The sequence below is a fragment of the Cervus canadensis genome, chromosome 1 (genome assembly GCF_019320065.1).
Source record: "Cervus canadensis isolate Bull #8, Minnesota chromosome 1, ASM1932006v1, whole genome shotgun sequence".
Taxonomy (NCBI): Eukaryota; Metazoa; Chordata; class Mammalia; order Artiodactyla; family Cervidae; genus Cervus; species Cervus canadensis.
In genome coordinates this window covers 115,607,740-115,628,831 of record NC_057386.1, presented here as the reverse complement: position 1 = coordinate 115,628,831, position 21,092 = coordinate 115,607,740, and the positions used below count along the sequence as shown (strand labels likewise).

Here is a 21,092-nt window from a genome sequence, read left to right as displayed (position 1 = left end):
TTAAAATAGAACATTTATAGAATGTGAGAAAGTTCCTTAAAATCCTTCCCCAGAGGTGACCACAGTTAAAGCTTATTGAGTATTCCTCTAGATCAGTGGTTCTCAAATGTTTTGGTCTCAGGACCACCTCAAGAGCTTTTGTTTATGTGAGGTATTTTTATTAACATTTACCGTATTAGAAAATGAAACTGAAAAATTAAAAAAAAAAAACACAACACTTTTATTCATTTAAAATTCGCTGTGAAGACATTGAACAGAAATAACATATTTTTATAAGAAATGACTGCTTTCCAGACTCCAAAGTAACATAGTGAGAAAGTGGCCTGGTTTTACACTTTTTACAAATTTCTCTAATCTGGCTCAGTAGCAGACAGCTGGATTCTCCTGTCTGGTTCTGCACCCTCTCTGTCGTGACATTTTCATTGGAGAATATGAGACTGTTATGTTTAACATCCAGTGGTCTGTCTTGCACTGAGCAGACCTTTTTACCCACACAGGATTCCACGACATGCGTTGTGTGTGAGGAAAATGCTGACCCGTCAAGTACTGTAGCTCTTCTAAATACTGACGCATCTCATTATCCCATTTATTCATATCTGCACTGATCTTCACAGAAAGGTATTTAGAGTAGGAGGCTGTCAGACTCGTAATGGCAGATACAGGTTTTTCAAGTTCTGATTTTCACTTGAAAGCCCCAGTTTTATCAGTCAACAAAAACTCTTACGTGGTTTTCCTGAAAGTGACAGCCTCACTTAATTAATTTTTGAAAATGTCTGCCAAATACACACGTCTGAGTCACTGTAGTTTTTGTCACTCAGCTGCTCTCTCAAGTGAAAATGATGTTTCATGAAAAAAAGGGAAGTAGCCCAGCTTGCAGCTAAGACAGTAATCTGTTATTCCTTTGCTCCAACCACTGTACTTGGGTATGAAGAGGTGCTTAATGTGTGCATTCCATTTGTCACCCAGAATATTATCAAGATGTGCACTGTCTTGATTTGTGCCAAGGGCCACTGTAGCTTTGGCATCCTCAGTCCAAATGTCAGCACAGTGAAAAAGTCCAATAAGTATGTCGGTATATAAATGAAAGTAGTTTTGACTTTGCAGACCTCCTGAAAGGGTCTTGGAGACCTTTAGGTGTCCATGGATCATGCTTTGAGAATCGTTGCCCTAAATTTTTTCTTAGTGTCCTAATGTGTATTTGCAGTGTTTATAAAAACTTTTTAAACAGAAAGGAGAACACAGTGTGTTACAACGGCTGGGATGAACAGAATGCTGTTTTGTAACTGTTGTGTTGAGCAGTATCTCATTTCATGTCAGTGTGGGAAGATTTTTGTGACCCTGGGCACAAAGCCTGGCAGTCGCTGTGTTGGCTTTCCCCTCGGGGATGGCATCCTAGAATCTCTGGGGACTTTACCCTGTCACCCCAGCTCTTGGGTCCTTCCACACACCTTGCACATGCAAAGGCAGAAGGCCTGGCTGTGGACTGCTGTCCCCAGGTGCCTCTTCCACCAGCATTGCTGGGGGGAAGAGTGGTTTAGAAGAAAGCCTTCAGTTTTGTTTGACTAGGGAGCTTTCTGGGACAAGGAGGAAGCATAAAAACTATTGGCATAGAGTGTGGTGTCTCCTCGGAGCTGAAGCTGACACTGGGCTTTGCTGCCGTGGCGTTGGCTGTGTGGGGGTGCTCCCGCCGTGTCTTCCGCTGGGTCCCTGTGGCCCCAACTGTGTGTTTTCCGCCCCAGGGCCCACGGCGACACGCAGCACTGCAGGAAGGCTCTGCACCGGGCCGTCCAGTGCACCAGCGACTACCCGGAGCACGTCTGCGAGGTGCTGCTCACCATGGAGCGGACGGAAGGTGCGGACTTGGCGCGGCCTCGGGCTTGGGGCTTGTCCCTAGACCAGTGTGGCCGCAGGGCTGTAGGCGTAAGGACACGTGTGTTTCCGGCTCCACCCCTCTAGGGGCCTCTGCGATGAGACCATCACGCAGTGCTCGGCAGTGAGAGGGGAATCCCGCCGCCCTTTTAACGCTCCAGGTGCAAAGGGACCCATGACAAGGCTTTAGCACAGGCCTCCCGGGGGACGGGGGGATGCTGTCACGTGCAGCTTCCCTGGACCCTCTCTTCCTGCTGGGTACCAGGAATGCTCTTCCCACCCCCGGTCCTGACCAGCAGAACCGTCTCCGGACGTTGCCAAGGGCTCCCTTGGATCAGCAGAGCCTGTGTTCCAGCACAGCGCAGTGAGACCCATGGCGAGACTGCTCTCTGATCACCTGTGCCTCTGGTGAATTTCAGAGCCTCCATACACAGTTTCCATGGGCATTAGTCTGGATTTTGGGTACTATGAGTCACTTAGAACTGGAAATAGACACCTAAACAGCAGCATCAATAAGGAAAACACCTCAACATTTATCATCTGAGGAGCTCTTAAAATCTTTTGATCTTAGTACAAATGTTTTGTACCTTTGCATTAGAATGTTTTCAATAATCTTTGCCACAGAGAGCTCGTAATAGAACCTAGTCTGGTTTTCAAGTCTTTTTTCTAAAAGAGAAGGGGTGATCTAAATAGACCTGTAAGAACTATTTGAGTTCTGAAACTTGAAACCTACACAAATGAATCTTAAAATGGAAAACCGATTCTCCAGTTGTTACTGTTTGATGGAAGAGATCTCTTCTGGAGGTGTGGGGAAATTAAGACAATTTTATATTTTTATATCCTTCAAAATCCAGAGAAGTGAAAGTCCCCTTCTCCTTCCTCTCAAGGTACTCTAGAAGACTGGGACATAGCTGTTCAGAAAACCGAAACTCGACTAGCTCGAGTTAATGAGCAGAGAATTAAGGTAATGATACTCTTGTTTCAAGTCTTTGAACCTCTGAAAGCTTTTTGTTTTAAATTTCTTATTGGAGTATAGTGGATTTAACAATTCTGATAGTGATTTTGACTGTGTTTGATATGACTGTTCCTTGTTAAAACCTTTGGGGTCATCCTAAGAAGTGTATTTTACTCAATGTGTTAACTATGAGATGTTTGAATCAGTGTTTAAGACTATCTTTTTTTTAGATTGGCTTAAAATGTTAGCCCCAACAGTAAATACTTTAAGTAGTGGAGTACTTAAAGGTTATTGAAATAGACGAAGAAGATGAAAAAGGAGCCTGACTGATGTAGCCTAGTGGTTGGAGCATGAGCACCCCCAGATGAATCAGGGCCCGTTTTATAGATGTTTTTCTTTTTACTGGTGGGTCATTCCTGGGGATCGTGTGAGACATACCATAGACTTGAGCTGTAGCTCCTTAAGGGCCTGCAAAGGTGGGACTCAGCCCCCCGCCCTTCCTGGTCTCCTGGGGGTGGCCGTCCTGTGGGTGCGCTCACCTCTCCCTTCACAAGTCAGTGGACTTTGTGTAACGGCCGCATCCAGTGACGCGTCGTATCCTGACCTTCCAGGCTGCGGAGAAGGAAGCAGCCCTGGCCCAGCAAGAGGAAGAGAAGGTTGAGCAACGGAAGAGGGCCCGGGCCGAGAAGAAAGCGTTGAAGAAGAAGAAAAAGACCAGAGGGGCGGACAAGCACAGAGCCGACGAGGACGATGAAAAGGAATGGGGCGATGATGAGGAAGGTAATGCCTGGCAAGAGTTTCATACTGGAACATCCTAGACCTCCAGACAGGGTGCTGAACACAGAGAACTTTATGCTGGAACCGTGTGAGAATAAGGTCCTGGCAAGGCTTCCTTGGTGGCTCGGACCATAAAGAAGTCCCCTGTCAGTGTGGAAGGCGCGGGTTTGGTCCCTGGGTCGGGAAGATCCCTGGAGAAGGAAAATGCAACCTCCTCCAGTATCTTGCCTGGAGAAACCCCATGGACAGAGGAGCCTGGCGGACTACAGTCCATGGGGTTGCAGGGAGTGGGACACAGCAGAGCGAGCGACACAGACGAAGTGCCAGCGCCTTCCCGGTCGCTGCCTCCCCACGTGGTGCTGCCCGCCTCCTCTGCTTGGCTCCCAGGCCTGCGCCAGGTGCCACCCCTGCCCGCACCCACCTGGGCTCCATCCCCTGACGTGCCTGACCCCACCGTCCCCTTCCTGAGTGGTGCCTGCCTTCTTCCCTGCCCTCTGCACCAAGGGTGGGCTTTTCTGTACCCTTAGGCCCTGGCGCCCAGCTGACCCCTGCCCTGCACCTGTACCCCTCCTTCCCCTTACTTGACTCCCACCAGGCAGTTTGACTTGTAGAATTTTCCACCCTGTGTTTCTGTCACCCCTGCCATTTCATGTGTGGGCAGGTGTGGGTCAGATTTATTTCAGCAAAGTTGGTCAAGGTAAAGAGTGGTCTCTAGACGCTAAAGGAGGCTCACCGTTTTCCTAGTGCAGAACTTTCAGCTGGAGTAAAAAGTGATGGAGTAGCCATCGTTTCTTGGGGCCTTCAGACGTGATTGTGGGTAGCTCGCTGCCCTTTCGGGCTCTGGTGTTGCAGGGGAAGGCACAAGGGACCTGTGACCGCAGTGGCGTGTCACGGGGACTTGGGCAGCTGTGGGTGAGAGCCGTGGTGGAGGCCGGGAACGTATCAGGGGTCAGCGAAAGGGTTGCAGGAGGGGGTGAGGTGGCTTCCTGTGGGGCGGTGCGCTGCACCTCGGCATCGGGGGAGGGTGAGTGAGTGTCCAGTGAGGGAGGGCAGAGGCCGGCAGAGCGCAGGCTGGCCTGTTCTCTGCAGCCTCGGGCCCTGATCCTGCTAGGGGGCTGGGTGCTGGGGTCCGTGAGACAGGCCAGCCTGCCCATCAGTGCTCTGGAATGCAGAGTGCCGCAGGCAGACCCTATCTGGAGGGCAGTGGGGAACTGACAGAAAGCTCTGGAAGCAGGCGGCCCACACTGGTTGGTTCAGTCCTGTCCCCCTGGCAGCAGTGGGGAGTGCGGGTTGGAGTAGCGTGTTGTTGTTAAGCTCTGTGGAAGGACGTGGGACAGTCATGAATGTGGGGAGAAGCTCGTTCTCTGTACCACTTCCAGGGTGGCCCGGGGAGTATGCACTTCCGGGTCACTGAGGTGCTTGTTTACATGTGGCCCCTGGGCTCCATCCCCCTTTCTGTCCCGGGCTTTCCAGGAGAGGTCCTAGGGATTTGCTGGGACAATGTAGAGACCCCCGACCTCGACATCTTGTGTGGTTGCGCGTGGACGATGAGCATTTATGATGTCACTTGCACCTGAGTTGTCTCCTCCCCCGGATGTCACTGGGGCCTGGCAAGGACTGGGGTGTGCTGGGAGGGTTGGGAGAGACCTGGCAGAGGGTGGGAGCCATGCACCCTGGCATCCACAGGGGTCCCGGCTTCTGGTGGGGAGAGCTGTCTCCCTGCTGGGCACGTCCCGGCTCAGCCCAGCGCCAGGAGACCGTTACCTAATCGTCCTTTCCCCTGACAACCTGCAGAGCAGCCCTCCAAGCGCAGGAGGGTGGAGAATAGCGTTCTTCCTGCCGGGGAAGCGGAGCCCGGCTCAGAAGCTGATCTTTCTGGGAGCATCGCCCCCGCGGCTGCGGAACCCCCTTCGGAGCCGAAGGAGGTGCGGGTGGGCGCCCGGCGGAGGGATGTGCCCAAGGTGCCGCATGACAGCAGCAAGGACGGCGTCACCGTCTTCGTCAGCAACCTGCCCTACGGGCTGGGGGAGCCAGCCGCCACGCTCCGGCCACTCTTCGAGGCCTGCGGGGACGTGGTCGAGGTGCGCCCCATCTTCAGTAACCGTGGCGACTTCCGCGGCTACTGCTACGTGGAGTTCAGAGAGGAGGCGGCAGCCCTGCAGGCGCTGCAGCTGGACCGCCAGAGCGTCGAGGGCCGGCCCATGTTCGTCTCCCCCTGTGTGGACAAGAGCAAAAACCCCGACTTCAAGGTTGGTTTGGGGGGTAAGCCCGCCTTTCTGTAGGGTTGCGGTGGGACAGACTAAAAGCTCTTTCCTGCCGCGTCTCCTGTGTAGAATCTGAGTGGAATGTTTGTTAAGAGTGAAATGCCTGAGTGAACTGGGTGCATTCTGAGCTGGTTCGCTGAGGTCTCTGCGCCGGGCTGGGTCACTGAACTGCTGGTGTTGACAGCTGATGGTAACAGTAGGCACGTGTAACAGCTCCTCGCCATGGGATGGTCAGGAGTGACGGGGCTGCACCCAGCGTCTGGTGTGTGACCTTCCGACCCTCACCCAGACTTGGAGAATGGCGGCCTTCATTCTGGCCGTTTTCCAGAGGAGGGAGTGAAGGCTTCGAGAAGTGAGGGACTTGCCCAGGGCGAGGGAGCAGTTCTTCGCACCCAGAGCCGGCTCTGGCCCGGCCTGTGGATGAGGCCTGCCCCTGCGGTGTGGGGAGCTGGGCTGGGCCCAGGGTGTGAGTCCTCTCCCTCCCCCGCAGGTGTTCAGGTACAGCACTGCCCTGGAGAAACACAAGCTGTTCGTGTCTGGCCTACCCTTCTCCTGCACCAAAGAGGAACTCGAGGAGATCTGCAAGGCCCACGGCACCGTGAAGGACATCCGGCTGGTCACCAACCGGGCCGGCAAACCCAAGGTCGGTGTCTGAGCCTGGAGCCCGGGCGAGCCTCTGTTCAGATTTCTTGGTTCTAGAGTGGTTTCTGGTTTGTCTAAGAAACAGACAAGAAGTTAACAAGGATAGGTGCACGAGGCTCTTTCCGTTTGGAGTCAGGTTCACTTGTGTGTGGATCACTGTACTGAAAAGAAAAAAGTGTTGCAGGAGAAACTACTACGAATCAGCAGGGGCTCAGTGCGGGCCCAGGCTGAGGGGCCTTGGGACCTCGGGGTGAGGTGCCCGCCTTTGCAGCCTCCTCCCTCCTGCCTGGACCCCTCTTCATGAGGCCTCCGGCATCTCCCTGAACCCCTGCCCTGGTGTCCCCCTTAGCGTGTGTCCCCCTGGTTCCTCAGCCTCCTGTGAAATCCTTGACCACGTTTTGAGTGGTTGTTTAAGAAGAGTTTGGTTTGAGAGGCCCCTTCACGTTTGTCCAGGTTAATTGAGAGCTGACGAATACATGGGCAGCCCAGAGGCGCGGGACATCGGGGCAGGGAAACGCGAGGGAGGGGCTCTCTGAACCGGCCCGGGGGCCTGCGTGGGGAGCTGCGTCCTGGCTTGCAGCGCTGACCTGGCCAGGCCTTACCCACCCTCAGGGCCTGGCCTACGTGGAGTACGAGAATGAATCCCAGGCGTCGCAGGCCGTCCTGAAGATGGACGGCATGACCATCAGAGAGAACGTCATCAAGGTGGCCATCAGCAACCCGCCACAGAGGAAGGTTCCGGAGAAGCCGGAGGCGAGGAAGGCCCCGGGGAGTGCCCTGCTGCCGCGGCAGGTCTACGGGGCGTAAGTGTCATGCGCGCTGGTGCCGCCTGGTCGTGGGGGCCCCATGGTGACCCTGTTTCCCTCCAGGGCAGTGAGTTAGGCGGAGGGTCGGGCCTGCCTGCTCCGTCCTGGGGCAGGGGTTCCCCAGCAAGTCCACGCCAAGGGCCAGCCCAGAAGTGGGCCCTCCCTTGTGTTCACTGGTTTACACTGGTGGTTTATTTAAGTATTAAAAAGTTTTTTTTAAGACGGTGGTCACTCTGAAGTCCCCTTTGACAGGTGGATCCCCGTGTGTGGGTCCCGAACCTGACAACCAGGTGTTCGCCAGCTATAATCCTGGCAGAGCTGTGTTCTCAGCCCATGGGCACGAGGTGGCGAGGTTGCAAGCTTGTCTGGTGAGGTCTGTACGGTCACAGCCGTTCTGTCCACACTACGTGTGACGGTGTTGCACAGGTGTGGCCCTGGCCAAAAAGTTGTGGAAAAGGCGGAGTTTGTTAAAGTCACTTTCACCTGATAGCGAGGCAGGGAGCTCAGGGCTGTCTCAGCCTTCTTGCTTGTTGCTTTCCACCTTTTGTGTTGGGGTGGTCCAGGACCGGCCTGGCTCACCTCACCAGTTGTCGCTTTGGGAGGTCCATGCAGTGTTTGCTCTTCCAGGCGGGGGAAGGGGAGGACCCAGCTCTCTCTGCTGCCTCGCGCCCTGCAGCGCCCCAGCGCCACCACCGCCCAGGCTGAGAACGGCCCCGCCACCCTGCCAGCAGGCACCACCCCGGCCACCAGCGAGGCTCCCAAGATGTCCAATGCCGACTTCGCCAAGTTGCTTCTGAGAAAGTGAGTGGGACAGTGCGAGAAGGGAAATGCCTTACTTCACGCTGGCCGGGAAGATGCCCGGTGCCCAGCGGGGCCCTGACCGTGCAGGGGCGCGGCCACACGCTTCCTGTGGTTTAGGCAGGACTGGGAAAGGGTGTCTAAGGAAAGTTGTGAGTGCTCCCTCATATTGAGGGCAAGAGGATGAAAACCATCACTCCACAGGCTGGGTGCAGGGTGTAGTTTCCTGAGATACTTGTGTGTCTTGAAAGAGTTGAGAAACAAGTGAAACTCGCACACACTGTTCTGAGGCCCACCTGTCCAGTATTTTTGGCCAACTCTGGTCCCTTTTTATAGGACACTTCCTACACCCTGCACAGCACATGTGCCCGTCACTCTTTTAATTTTTAAAAGACAAAATGGCAGATGCTAGTAATTCACCAGAATGGCCTATTTTAGTAAAGGGGTGGGGAGGGGACGTCACTTAAAAATCTGATGGAGTTTTGTTCACGGGGCTGTGCGTTTTTATATTATGTATTTGTAAATGACTTGTCAACCCATTGTTTTGTTTCCTCAAAGCAAAATATTTGTGACATTTGTTTTGTGTAGGAACTTTGTGCGCCATCTGCTATGGACCATTTTCTTTGCCTAGTGACTAGTGAACTGTGTTCTTTGTCTAAATACTGAGTTTCAGCCCTTTGGTTTTGTTTAAACACCATGTCAAGTGCAAACTTAAATTCTCTCCATTTAGCTTTGTTTATTAAACTGAAGTTCTCTTAAAAACTTCTTGCAGAAAGGTACTCAGCTGTGTGTTCAAATATGTATTTTGAAATGGGTGTACCTTGCTTTACCTGATAGATGTGTAAATAGACCTTTTGTAAGTCAGATCCGGTTGTTTTGCTTTAAACCATTTCAGCTGTAACACCTCCAGTTTACAGCAGTTCGGCGCTTACAGCTTTTCTACCCCTCTTCTTTTATCCAGCATTTATTCCTTTGAAAGTGACGTTGCCAGTTCAGTAGGGAAAACTGATTTTATAAAGGCACTCTGGGGGAAAATACTGGAATTCTTTCCTTTGTGGTGAAAAATTGGCTCATTTATCTGTTTTTAAAGGTTTTAGGCATCAGTCAGGCTTTACTGTACTTTCTAGTGTAACATTTTTAATGGACCATTTGAAACAGGTAAGTAGACAGAATAGTACTCTAAACCCCACACGCCTGCCATCGAGCTTCAGCCTTGCTCAGCTGGTCTTCGTCTCCACCTCTCTCCTGTACCCCCTGGGTCCCGCAGGGAGACCCCAGACATCATAGCGCCCCCACTATTGGAGCACCTATCTCTACAGACTTAAAGACCATGGTTTTATCGTTACTTCTGGAAACATGAGTAACGTTAATGTCAGCCATCCAGACAAACTCCCAATTTCCTATTGTTTCTTAATAACCCTTTTAATCTGTAGGTTCTCTGTACCTCATCTTTTGCACAGAATGCTTGTTAGGTGTTTTTGAATTCAGGCAGCAGCTTTGAAGCTCTCGGAGGAGCCTGTGTTCTCCGGGGGTGGCTGGCCATCCGCTCCCCTGCAGAGGCCTGTTCTGTGGCTGAGAGGCTGCGGGTCAGGTGGGAACCAAGGGGCCATGAACCTCTGCTTCTCAATCCAGGTTGCGGGGTGCTAGTTAACGGTGGCGTTCTCTTGCTGTTCCAGTCCTCTGCCCTCACTGCATCCTCAGGTGTGCACAGAGCTCCTTACAGAGGTGGGCCTTTCAGACTTGAGCAGGACCCCATTTAGGTGTTGACTGTTCCAGAAATAGATTTTCAGGAACACAGGAGTGGGTTTGTGTTGTCCCTGGCTTGGGGGGAGAGGGGTTGGGGGTGGAGGGGGAACTGATGGTGAATAGATACATGAAAAACCATTCCAGTTATTTCAGTCTTAGTGCAGGGTCAGTGGTTCATCCCCATTAGCATAACCAACCAGTTCTGTCTCACTTTCTTGTGACATTACCGTCTTGGGTCTGTCTGCTTTTTTTCTCACAACAATACAGGGCTAAAGTTCTGAAAGAGTCCCTACTTCATCCCTAGGACAGATGGGAACATCTCTTGAGGAAAGTAGCAAAGTCTCAGGCATTTATGTAACAAAATACTTTATTAGTAGTTTGTTAAAATAATACCCTTCACATATAGCTAAAGTGCAAATTTCTCCCTCCAGTACAAAGCCAGCCCTTCAGTCAGGCTTCCTTGGTGTGCTTACAAAAAGCAAAACGGTAGAGGAGGCAAGGTTTAAGAAATATCTTATGGCATACAAATACAAAAATACTTTGTATCAAGGCTTGAATAACTCACTTGGGGCCATTGCATACATCGTTTCACTTCTCTTTTAGAAAACTACTCTGCTTGTTACACAGTTAAGTAACTGTAGAAACACTACATCAGAAGAGGGTCCTCCTTACCGTCAGGATCTGAACTGTCTCCCCACACAGCACTCGGTGGGCATTCACCCTCGTTCAGACACCGACAGTCCAGTGCTGGACGTCACCGGCTCGGTCCCTGTAAAGGGGCTCGATGGTGTCCAGCCTCTGAACAGCGGCAGTGGTGTTGGCACCTGTGCCAGGTAATGATTGAGAAGACTCTGCCTCTGTAACGACAGTTTGGGTGTGTTACATGTAACGTTTCACATCTATGCTGCTGCCCCCAAGGGGACAGGGGCCATGGGGCAGGTAAGTGGATGAGAGGGATGCATCCTGGCTGTGGTAGAGGGTATTTCTTGGTTCCTACAGAGCGGCATCCTAACTCATCACAAACGCTTGTCTGATACTGACTTGGCATCTGTCTTCTCCGATGTGTCCTAACACTTGACTTGGAGCAGGATTTAACTGTCGGGTGACAAACCCAGAGAAACTTTAGACTAAAACATCTGGTCTGAATTGCTGCAAATATGAGAAACATCAATAGAAACCAGGCTAGCCACACCCCTGTTCTTAATTAGAAAAAGTCTCGATGCGGAAAAACAGCCATATCTGGTACCAGAGGTTTGGAAACTGGCTCAAAGCATGTTCCTTGGACTAAGCAAGGTGTCTAATTAGATACATGGTGAATGCTCACTTCCTGTCTCAGAAATCTGCTCTAGTAGTAAGATTAGTCACAACACTAATCGCTTCGTAGGGGCGCCAACACCTGTAAGAAAGCAAGCTTTCAATCCTTTCTCAGACCTGCAGCCAGGTCCTCCTCAGCCGTGCTGACGTCCCAGGGAGGCACAGACCCTCTCAGCTGGTTCCAGAAAGTGCTGGAAGGAGTTACTCCTCCAGGGCTCAGCCCACACTCCTCACCTAGTGCAAATTTTGCTCCAGAACTTGTGTTCTAGTTATACGAGCATGGATGCCCCTGAAGCCACTGGGACCACCCCAGGGGCCAGGGCCACCAGCAGACACCACACGTGTGCCAGCTCAAAGGAAAATAAATAACTTGGCTCAGTTATAAGTTATCTTGGGGACAAGGCTTAATAATTTAGTTTTCTTCTTTAAAGAGACATTTGGAGGTAAAGAATGTTTTCAGTTCCTTCCCCATCTCCTTCTGCTCTGGGAGACGACTAGGTTTCTAGAAATGTGGAGTTTTTTTCCCTCTGCTGGGACATCCCTTGCCACCAAGGAGGGATTCATAGCGTTAGGGCTTCACCGGCAGCGTCTCCTTGAACCCAGAGTGGTTGGGTCTGGCCTCTGGCAGTGCTACCGGGTACTCCGTGGTGGCGAAGAGCAGAGTGTCCAGGGTGGTCTCCGTGCACTTGGCGATGAAGCGGATGAAGGGCCTCACGTCGCCCTCGTTGGCGACCTCCAGCACGTGGTAGTACTCGGACCGCTGCTCCTTGCGGATGGTGATGGGCGGGTAGCCTGCCTGCATGAGGATGAGGTTCATGAGCAGGCGCGAGGTCCTGCCGTTGCCGTCGATGAAGGGGTGGATGTAGACGAGCTTGTAGTGGGCCAGGGCCGCAAACTCCACGGGGTGCAGGTTCATGGCGTCCTCCGAGTTGAACCACTGGACAAACTCCTGCATCTGCTTCTCTACCTCCTGTGGTGGGGGCGGGATGTGGTGGCCCACCAGGACCTGTGTGGTGCGGAAGCGGCCGGCCTCCACGGGGTCCACGTAGCCCAGCACCCGCCGGTGGATCTCCAGCACGTCGCCGATGCTGACGGAGCCCACGCGGGACAGCAGCGTCGTGTTGACGTACGTCATGGCTGCGTGCATGCCGATGACCTCGTTCTGCTCCTCCAGGCTCTTCCCCGGCACTGCGTAGCGCGTCTCCAGGATGTGCCTGATCTCCGAGAGGGTGAGGGTGTTGCCCTCGATGGCCACCGTGTGGTAGATGTGGTGGTAGTACGTCTCCTCCATCACCCGGCGCAGCGCGGAGTTGCCCTTGGGGATGGACATGACCTTCTTCACTTTGCTGTCAATGATGCTGAAGAAGCGCTGGTCGATCTCCTCCACCAGCGGCAGCGTGCGGTCGCGGTTGACCAGCGCCTTCTCATGGTGGGGTGCGATGGTCAGTGCGCGGGTGTACAGGTAGTCCGCCTGGATGATGTCCTTGTCCTCCTCCGAGAAGATGCCGAACTCGTTGAGCGCGTCCACGAAGCCCGGGTCCATCTTGAGGGCGTGCAGGAAGAGCTTGTGGGCCTTCTGCCGCTTGCCCTGCCGTTTCATTTCCAGGGCCTGGTTCAGAGCTGCTTTGGCCTCCAACTTGCCGGCTAGAAAAGAGCCAGAGGCACAGAGCAGGCAGAGGATGTTCAGGGGGCCCGTCACCTGGGCTGTCTCCCCCACAGCCTCAGGGCCCCCTCCAGCCAGGCTGTACATGCCCTTCCGTGTGCCTGTCTGTGCAGACAGGTTTGTTCCCCTGCAGCCCCGTGGGGCCCTGGGCTGGTCATTGTCCACTCAGGCCCCGAGCCACTCCACCGTGCGGGCATCAGCTGGGTGCCCTGGCCCCTCCTGAGCGGTGGTGTTCCTGGATGGCCACAGCTCCCATCAGGCAGCCCTCCCCTACAGCTGCTCCAGCCTGCAGCCACTCTAGTGACTTCTGGAGGTGCGGGTCCCTTCTCCCTGCATCCCCCCTGCCCCTTTAGACCCTGAGTGTGAAGGGCGCCCCACTGCTGCTAGGCCCTGGGGGCCTCCTCATCCCGGGACCTTCTGACCGAATGGTTTTCAACCAGGCCCTCCATCACACCTGGCCCTTTTCTGCCGCCCCCCAACTTCAGTGCCAGCCACACCTCCTGGGAGGCTTTTAGTTAAGGGTGCGGCGCCCTCCTACCCTTCCCACCTGGATCACTCTCCCCTCACACCCTCTCCCTCAGGTCTCTCCGCAGGCGTCCCCTCCTTCAGGGAGCCTTCCTGGCATGCTCCCTTGGCCCCCTCCGCTCCATAGCACCACCCCTATCTTGGCCACCTATTACCTTGTGTAGCTGGGAGCTCAGGGCAACCACGTGCCCTGCATACAGGACATAGCAGGCCCTCTGAACACCTGTGGGATCAACGATCGTTGAGCAGAGACGGCCAGTCTTACCTGGAGAGGCCTTGGTCTTGACCCCCAGCAGCGCCGCACCCCTGGAGGTAAGACTGAGCTCCGTGGACGGCCTGGTGCACTTGGTGATGGCGGGCTGCGCCCGCTCCAGCTTGCTCCTAAGCAGGTAGAAGCCCTTGAGCACAGTCAGACAGTGTTCTTCCACCGTCCCCAGCGGCAGCAGCAGGGCCAGCAGGGAGCCCAGCACCATGCTCAGCAGCATCGCCCACAGGAAGCGGCCCCAGACTGAGACCCACTTTGGTTCAGTCACCGCCATCACCGAAGCCATCGGCGTGAGTGTCATCTGGGCCCAGAGGCAGGCCCCTTGCACACATCCACAGGGGCCTGGGAGACAACAGGACCTGCAGGAGGTGAAGCAGGGGAATGACACCTTCAGGACACAGGCCTGGCTTCAGCAGAGTCTCAGAGACCTCCCCCCTCACCCCCACGCCTCTTAACTGATGACCGGGGGAGGGGGCAAGGCAAAGATGGGTGCCATGTCCAGGGTGGTGCGACTGCAAAGGAACACTGCTGCAGCTCGACACTTACTAAACACTTGCTGTGTGCCAGGCCCCGTGCTGAACCCTGGTGGCAGCCTCGTACGATCTCTCCTGCGGTCTTCAAGCAGAAGCCCGGCTCTGCAGCTGACACAGGTTCAGGGAAGTGAAGGCCCTTGCCCAGAGGCACTCGGACAGCAAGTGACGGCCTTGGGACCTGAGTGCGGAACCCATGGCTCTAGTCTCCCCACTTATGCACAAATCTCTGTGGCCTCAGACCCGAAACTGGGTGTTCTGGATACACAAGACACATGTCCAACAGCTAAGGCAGTTCTGAGGCTCGTTTGAGAAGTACATCTGTTTGGGGGCCTGATTTATTGCCACCTGGGCAACCACCTCCCCCTGCCCTGGCCGTGATATTACCCACAATACTGTTTCCTGCTCTGGCCTTCCTTTTCTGGCCTGTCCAGCAGGCATCTGGCCTACAGTTTGGGCAGTCTGAGAATCTTAAGAGGAACTCAGGTTGTGGGTCTGAGGCGTGATTGCCCTCTATGACAGTGAGCAGGTACTTGGGGCTGGCAGTGGGAGTGGAGGAGTCCAGTCTGCAAGCACCACCATGCTAACAATAAGCATTTATTAGGCAACTATGGTGTGCTGGGTACTGAGCTGAGTACCAGCTGTGCCTTATCTCCCCCCTCATCATCCCACGGAGGTAAGCTGCCCCAGGCGTTAACTTTTCAGCTGAGGAAAACTAACACACTGAATAAGTCAACACCCAGACGACACACAAGAAGTAAACAGGCATCAGGAACGAATCCCCAGTGCATCTGTGTCTAGAGTACCTAGGTCTTCCCCACCACCTTAACTCACAACCAGGGCCCAAGCACCAACTCCTGGGACTAGACCAAGACCCAGAACTGATGACGTTTCAGGGGGAGCCTGGCCGGTCGATACGGAACATCTAAAAGGCTTGGTACGAACTCTAATGGGGAGGTACAGAAGAAGGTGCGGGTCACTGCTCCGTCCAGGTGGTCAGGGCTCTCCGGCCCGGCTGCAGCTTGCCGGGGAGGAAGTGTGTTCCTGGGAGGCACGAATCTCAATGCTCACTAGCTAGGAAGAGGGAAACTGAGGACCCGAGAGGACACTGAACTAAGGTCATCCTGGGGACCCTCCCCTTTCCGAACCCCACCCAGGTTTCACTGCCCCGCTGCACCCTTCCCCGCCCACCCCCTCCTCACCTCGCGCCGCTGCCGGGCCCTGTTGCCACCTTCTCAGCGCTCACAGTCTTGGCTGGCGGCCGGCTCCCCGGACCTCCGCCGCCGGCCCACGGCCCCGCCCTCGGCGACTCGCCATTGGTCGGTCCGCCAGCCTCTTCGCAGCGGATTGGCTTCCTCAACTCGTCGGCGTCTCGCACTTCCGGGTTCCCGCGTCGGCCTCCGCTTTCCCGGGAAAGACGCGCCGTGGGCCACTCCCATTGGCTGGCTCCTGTATCGGTCTCGTGCTCGAAAGGGCCAATAAGCAATAGGGAGGGCGGGGCCAGGGCGACCAGCGGGAGCCCTGGGCACGGGGGAAATCCCCCACCTAGGCGGCTTTGGGGCCCTCTGGGTAGCGACAGGGAAACGAGGTTCCGATTACCTTTCCCTTATGCCCAGGGGAGGGTGAGAAGGGGCCCTGGGAAGGAGGGTACCTCAGTTTCCTTAGGTGTAAAATGAGGAGGCTGATGGTTTAAACCTGTGTCTGACTTCCGAGCCCGTATTCACAGCCTGGTCTCTGCTACCAGGTCTGCCGGCTTCTCTCTCTCACCTTCTTTTCCTAAGTTTTAAATTTACATACTCTTGCGAAGAGCCAGCCTGGTTCTCCTGCCTCCCGGTGTGGACAAAGAATGTTGCTGCCATTCCGGTAAACAACAGACTGTGGCCATCCCACAAGCCATCAACCAGCTGCCCAGAGGGTGTGTCCTGAGGGGAATTCAGGATGGAGAAAAATAGAATAGGGGGCCTAGACAGTTCAGATGCAATCAAAGGAATAATTTCAATGAGCCTAGATTCTTCCATCTTCTCATATCTAGGAGAGCAGTAGAATCATTAACTTGAGATGTCTGTTTTTGTGATTAACGGTCATGTTTGGATGTTCAACTGCATCTCTCCCCCACCCCACCCTCCACATGGCCCCAGCCAAAACTCATCCTAGCTCCTCCCTTAGCTCTTTGGAACAGATCTTCAGAGCTGAGAGACTCTGTATTGGGCCATATAGTCCTCAGTAATGTGCCCGAATAAGACAACTTTGAGCTTGTATGGTTTCTGTTTTTTTTTTTTCTTCAGTTGACAGAAGTTTTCCTTGAAGCAGAGAGCCGAAACCTCCATCTTAATTCGCAAATATTGACATTAAACATGCAGGACGCATCCAGAAATGCTAAGCTCTAAGTATATGAGGTTAAAAAAAAAATGTTACCACTACAGATTCTGAAGTCAGAGAGACCTGGGCTTCAATTCAGATTTTGTCACCTCCACTCTGTGTCCTTGGGCAAGTCTCAGTCCCCCCATTTGTAAAGTGGGGGCTAACAGCCTGCCTCACTTTTGCCCTGAAGTCTGGGGTTTGCAGAAGCCCTGACACCAAATCAAGTTCCTCTTATGCCATGCACAGCATGCTAAAATGCTAAGGAGCTGAGGTTTATGACAAAGAGGATTTATTCAAGAGGTAGCCAAGTGAGGAGACAGGAGAACAAATCTAAGATCCTTCTCTCTGAAAGCCAGGGGCTCAGGGTATTTACTTGAGTTTCTCTTGCATTTCCCTTGTGGCTCAGCTGCTAAAGAAACTGCCCGCAATGCGGGAGACCTGGGTTGGGAAGATCCCCTGGAAAAGGGAAAGGCTACCTACTCCAGTATTCTGACCTAGAGAATTCCATGGACTGTATAGTCGATGGGGTTGCAAACACTGAGTGACTTTTTTAACAGGAGGGAAAGGGGTAAGGCACAACTTTTGAAAGAATGATGTAGCCCAAGGACACAAGATAAACCAATTAGAATCAAGTGGGACCAAGATGGCAGACAAGACTAGACCTTGATCCTCAATCAGCAAGTGAAATGACAAGACCCAGAGGCGCCATGACAGTTCCAAGGCCCTGTCAAAAGACCAAGAAGTGGGCCGTGGCCCAAATCCTGGAAATCTCCGTCCCGTCCCCAAATAGTTGGAATAATCCTCCCATCATTAGCATATGAAATTACCCAGCCTATAAAAACTAACCATGCGACATTTTGCATCATACTTGCCCTTTGCGATGGCCCATGCTCTATCTGTGGAGTGTGCTTACCTCTGCTGCTGCTGCTAATTTGCTTCAGTTGTGTCTGACTCTGTGCGACCCCATAGACGGCAGCCCACCAGGCTCCCCCGTACCTGGGATTCTCCAGGCAAGAACACTGGAGTGGGTTGTCATTTCCTTCTCCAATGCATGAAAGTGAAAAGTGAAAATGAAGTCGCTCAGGCGTGTCCGACTCTTCCCGACCCCATGGACTATAGCCCACCAGGCTCCTCCGTCCATGGGATTGTCCAGGCAAGAGTACTGGAGTGGGTTGCCATTGCCTTCTCAATATATCCACTACTTACCTATCATTTTGTCTCTCACTGAATTCTTTCTGTGATGAGAAATCAAGAACCTGAGCTTCATCAGGTCCTGAAGCCAGGTACCATGGGTTTTGGCTGGGTTTAAGTCCCAGCCATGTGGGTTCAAGTTCCAAGCAGGCTTTTGGCTGGATTTGAGTCCCAAATATTGTTTCCTTGGGCTCCAAAATCACTGCAGATGGTGACTGCAGCCATGAAATTAAAAGATGCTTGCTCCTTGGAAGAAAGGTTATGACCTAGACAGCATATTAAAAAACAGAGACATTACTTTGTCAAAAAAGGTCTGTCTAGTCAAAGCTATGGTTTTTCCAGTAGTCATGTATGGATGTGAGAGTTGGACTATAAAGAAAGCTGAATACCCAAGAGTTGTTGCTTTTGAACTGTGGTGTTGGAGAAGACTCTTGAGAGTCCCTTGGACTGCAAGGACATCCAACCAGTCCATCCTAAAGGAAATCAGTCCTGAATATTCATTGGAAGGACTGATGCTGAAGCTGAAACTCCAATACCTTGGCCACCTGATGCCAAGAGCTGACTCATCTGAAAAGACCCTGATGCTGGGAAAGATTGAGGGCAGGAAGAGAAGGGGATGACAGAGGATGAGATGGTTGGATGGCATCACTGACTCAATGGACATAAGTTTGAGTAAACTCTGGGAGTTGGTGATGGACAGGGAGTCCTGGCATGCTGCAGTTCATGGGGTCGCAAAGAGTCAGACATGACAGCAACTGAACTGAACTGAGTCCCAGTCACGTGGGTTCAAGTCCCAAGCAGGATTTTGGCTGAGTTCAAGAGCCACATGGGTTTGAGTCCCAAACTGGGTTTAGGCTGGTTTCGAGTCCCAGCATGTGGGTTTAAGTCCCAATCTGTGGTAAATGATTTCATTTTCACTTTCAGGGTTTTATGAGATGAATAAAGCTGCTGGGTGGATGGAGGCTCGAGGACCATGGGGCAGGTAACTGGAAGAAGGTGTGAAAACTATGGTTCTGTGCAGGCGTAACTAAGCTACAGGCCTCCACACATTCAAAAGGTCACAGAGGGACCCTCACCACGCCCCGGTGAAGGGTGAGTGATCCTAACCCGTTTCAGCCAGCTCAGTTCAATCTAGACACAACTGACTCCAACTCGGGTAAACATCTTATTGTTTAGCTATGGGCAGCTTCTGAAACGAAGCAGGGTCCTATAGTCCTTCTCCACATGTCCCCCACCTGCCTTTTGTCTGTGGAAAAACTTTCACCAAGAATGAGTTTAATCGGAGAAGTGAGAAAATGCAGGCACAGAGGAAGAGAGTCCAAGGAGATTAAACAATAATAGCTTCGTCACTATGCACAATCAAGGACCTTTCTCGTTCCTCTTCGTGGGCTATAGATAATATTCTAAGTCATATCTTGTGAGCTGTCTGATAGATACTGAAACCCCCACCAGTGGAAGAAGTTAACTACATGATAGTCAGAATAGCCATGCCATAAGCTGCCACAATTCCAAGAACTGGCCTCAAGAAAATAGGAAGAAACCGACCCTGGAACTGAAGATTACTTGTACTTAAAACAATCAAAACGATACTGGTCAGACTGCCATACAACCAGTTTCAAGATGACTGTCAGAGCTGCTGGTGCTGTTTCTACATGCAGCCCCCTTCCTCCACCTATACAAGCTCTTTTCCACTGTTTGTGGTGGGTGGGGGTGAGAAGTCAGCCTATGGACTGAAATCTTTCCTCCACCACCCTGGTTGTGGGCAACAAAAATAAAGCAAACTTTTGTTCCATTAGTGTTGCTTCTTTATCAGCTTTTGAGCAGAGAACAGTCCATGCTCCACTTTTAGTTACGCTTGGGGGACACACAACTCTTAAAATGACCTTAGTGGAGGCAGATGAAATAGATTCAACCCACGGTTGCCCCTATTTTTGGATCATTCCTTAATCTTAAGAAATAAAGGCAACAACTGTTCTGGCTCCTTCTTGCTGAGACGGGGTGTAGCTCGATGAATCAAACCATTTAGCACCATTCATTTGAAAATATTCTCTTGTTCCCAGATTCAAGTTAACATTTTGATCCCAATAAACAATCACCACCTACATACCAGCTGTCAAGGCATTTATAGGCCCAAGATTGGTAACTGAAACCACAAAGATGTAGCCTGAGGGGGAACAGAGAATGCCAGATATTTGAAGCTCCAATACTTTGGCCACCTGATGCGAAGAACTGAGTGTTGGAAAAGACCCTGGTGCTGGGAAAGATTGAGGGCAGGAGGAGAAGGGGATGACAGAGGATGAGATGGTTGGATGGCATCACTGACTCAATGGACATGAGTTTGAGTAGGCTCCAGGAGTTGGTGATGGACAGGGGATGCCTGGTATGTTGCAGTCCATGGGGTTGCAAAGAGTCAAACATGACTGAGCAACTGAACTGAACTGAAGTTCTTATGGAAGAAACATAGCCTGGGAAAACTCAGTACAGTTTCTATAATATCTTGACCAAGTAGAATCTTGCCAGGGGGAGACACCAGGGTCTTAAAAAAAAAATATCCAAGCAGAGGGACTTCCCTGGTGGTCCAGTTGTTAAGACTTCACCTTCTAATGCCCGAGGTGTGGGTACGATCCCTGGTCAGGGAGCTAAAATCTCATGTGCCTTGAAGCTAAAACACCAAAACAAAACAGAAACAATACTTTAATAAATTCAATACAGACTTTAAAAAAAAGTCCCACATTAAAAAAAAAAAAGAACAACTTTTGAATCTAAGACCATGAGGAGAGGACCAAATTTGTTTAGTCAAGAAAAAAACAGGGGACAGGAAATTCTGTTATTAGCCCAACATATTGCTTGTGAAGGGAGAAGGAAATGGCAATTCACTCCAGTATTCTTGCCCGGAGCATCCCATGGACAAAGGAGCTTGAGGGCTATAGTCCATGGGGTTGCGAAGAGTCCGACTGAAGCGGCTTAGCACAGCCTTGCTTGTGAAGACAAAGTGAAGTTAGGGAGAGTTGGAAAATTAATGAGAGGCACAATCAAGGAATCAGCATGATCCAATACAGAAAAAAGATTTTGGATGACATGTCCAATAGCTAGAGAGATTAGCAGTTTTCAAACTTGGCACAAGTAGGTAGTCAGCCCTGGGAGGGTAGAAGCCAAGAGAAGGCATAACAAGAGAAGGATCATCCTGGTAACCTAATGAGAGAGTTAATTCTTAGGTAGGTTGATAAGGAGTCCAGGGCCTTGAGGAGGAGAAAGGGGTCTGGGGTTCTCAAAGAGGAGAAAAAGACATTTTTTTCCCTATATTGTTTGGGCTTCTTTGGTGGCTCAGCTGGTAAAGAATCTGCCTGCAATGTGGGAGACCTGGGTTTGATCCCTGGGTTTGGTAG

The 21,092-nt window shown here is 52.2% G+C and overlaps 2 protein-coding genes across 3 annotated transcripts in view; one reads left to right on the top strand and one right to left on the bottom strand.

Annotated features, from left to right (window-relative positions):
• Nucleotides 1–8,890, top strand: part of SART3 (spliceosome associated factor 3, U4/U6 recycling protein) — a 39,418-nt gene extending 30,528 nt beyond the window's left edge. For both annotated transcript variants that reach the window (XM_043438281.1, XM_043438271.1), the window contains exons 13-19: nt 1,740–1,852; nt 2,757–2,833; nt 3,436–3,604; nt 5,396–5,850; nt 6,356–6,508; nt 7,120–7,310; nt 7,941–8,890. In XM_043438281.1, coding sequence (XP_043294216.1) covers nt 1,740–1,852; nt 2,757–2,833; nt 3,436–3,604; nt 5,396–5,850; nt 6,356–6,508; nt 7,120–7,310; nt 7,941–8,118 — 1,336 coding nt within the window. In that variant the 3' untranslated portion in view covers nt 8,119–8,890. The remainder of the gene's footprint in view (nt 1–1,739; nt 1,853–2,756; nt 2,834–3,435; nt 3,605–5,395; nt 5,851–6,355; nt 6,509–7,119; nt 7,311–7,940) is intronic.
• A 1,316-nt stretch (nt 8,891–10,206) lies between these two features.
• On the bottom strand, nt 10,207–15,463 carry FICD (FIC domain protein adenylyltransferase). Its single transcript, XM_043438292.1, has 3 exons — nt 15,357–15,463; nt 13,625–13,983; nt 10,207–12,815 (listed from the first exon to the last, which is right to left on the bottom strand). The coding sequence occupies exons 2-3, from the start codon at nt 13,923–13,925 to the stop codon at nt 11,740–11,742; spliced, it is 1,377 nt and encodes a 458-aa protein (XP_043294227.1). The 5' UTR covers nt 13,926–13,983; nt 15,357–15,463; the 3' UTR covers nt 10,207–11,739.
• Between the last annotated feature and the right edge of the window lie 5,629 nt (nt 15,464–21,092).

Coding starts and splice junctions, on each gene's coding strand:
- FICD (XM_043438292.1), bottom strand. CDS start 13,925: ATGACACTCACGCCGATGGCTTCGGTGATGGCGGTGACTGAACCAAAG. Junction 12,816..13,624: donor CAAGACCAAGGCCTCTCCAG/GTAAGACTGGCC, acceptor GCTCTTTTCTAG/CCGGCAAGTTGGAGGCCAAA.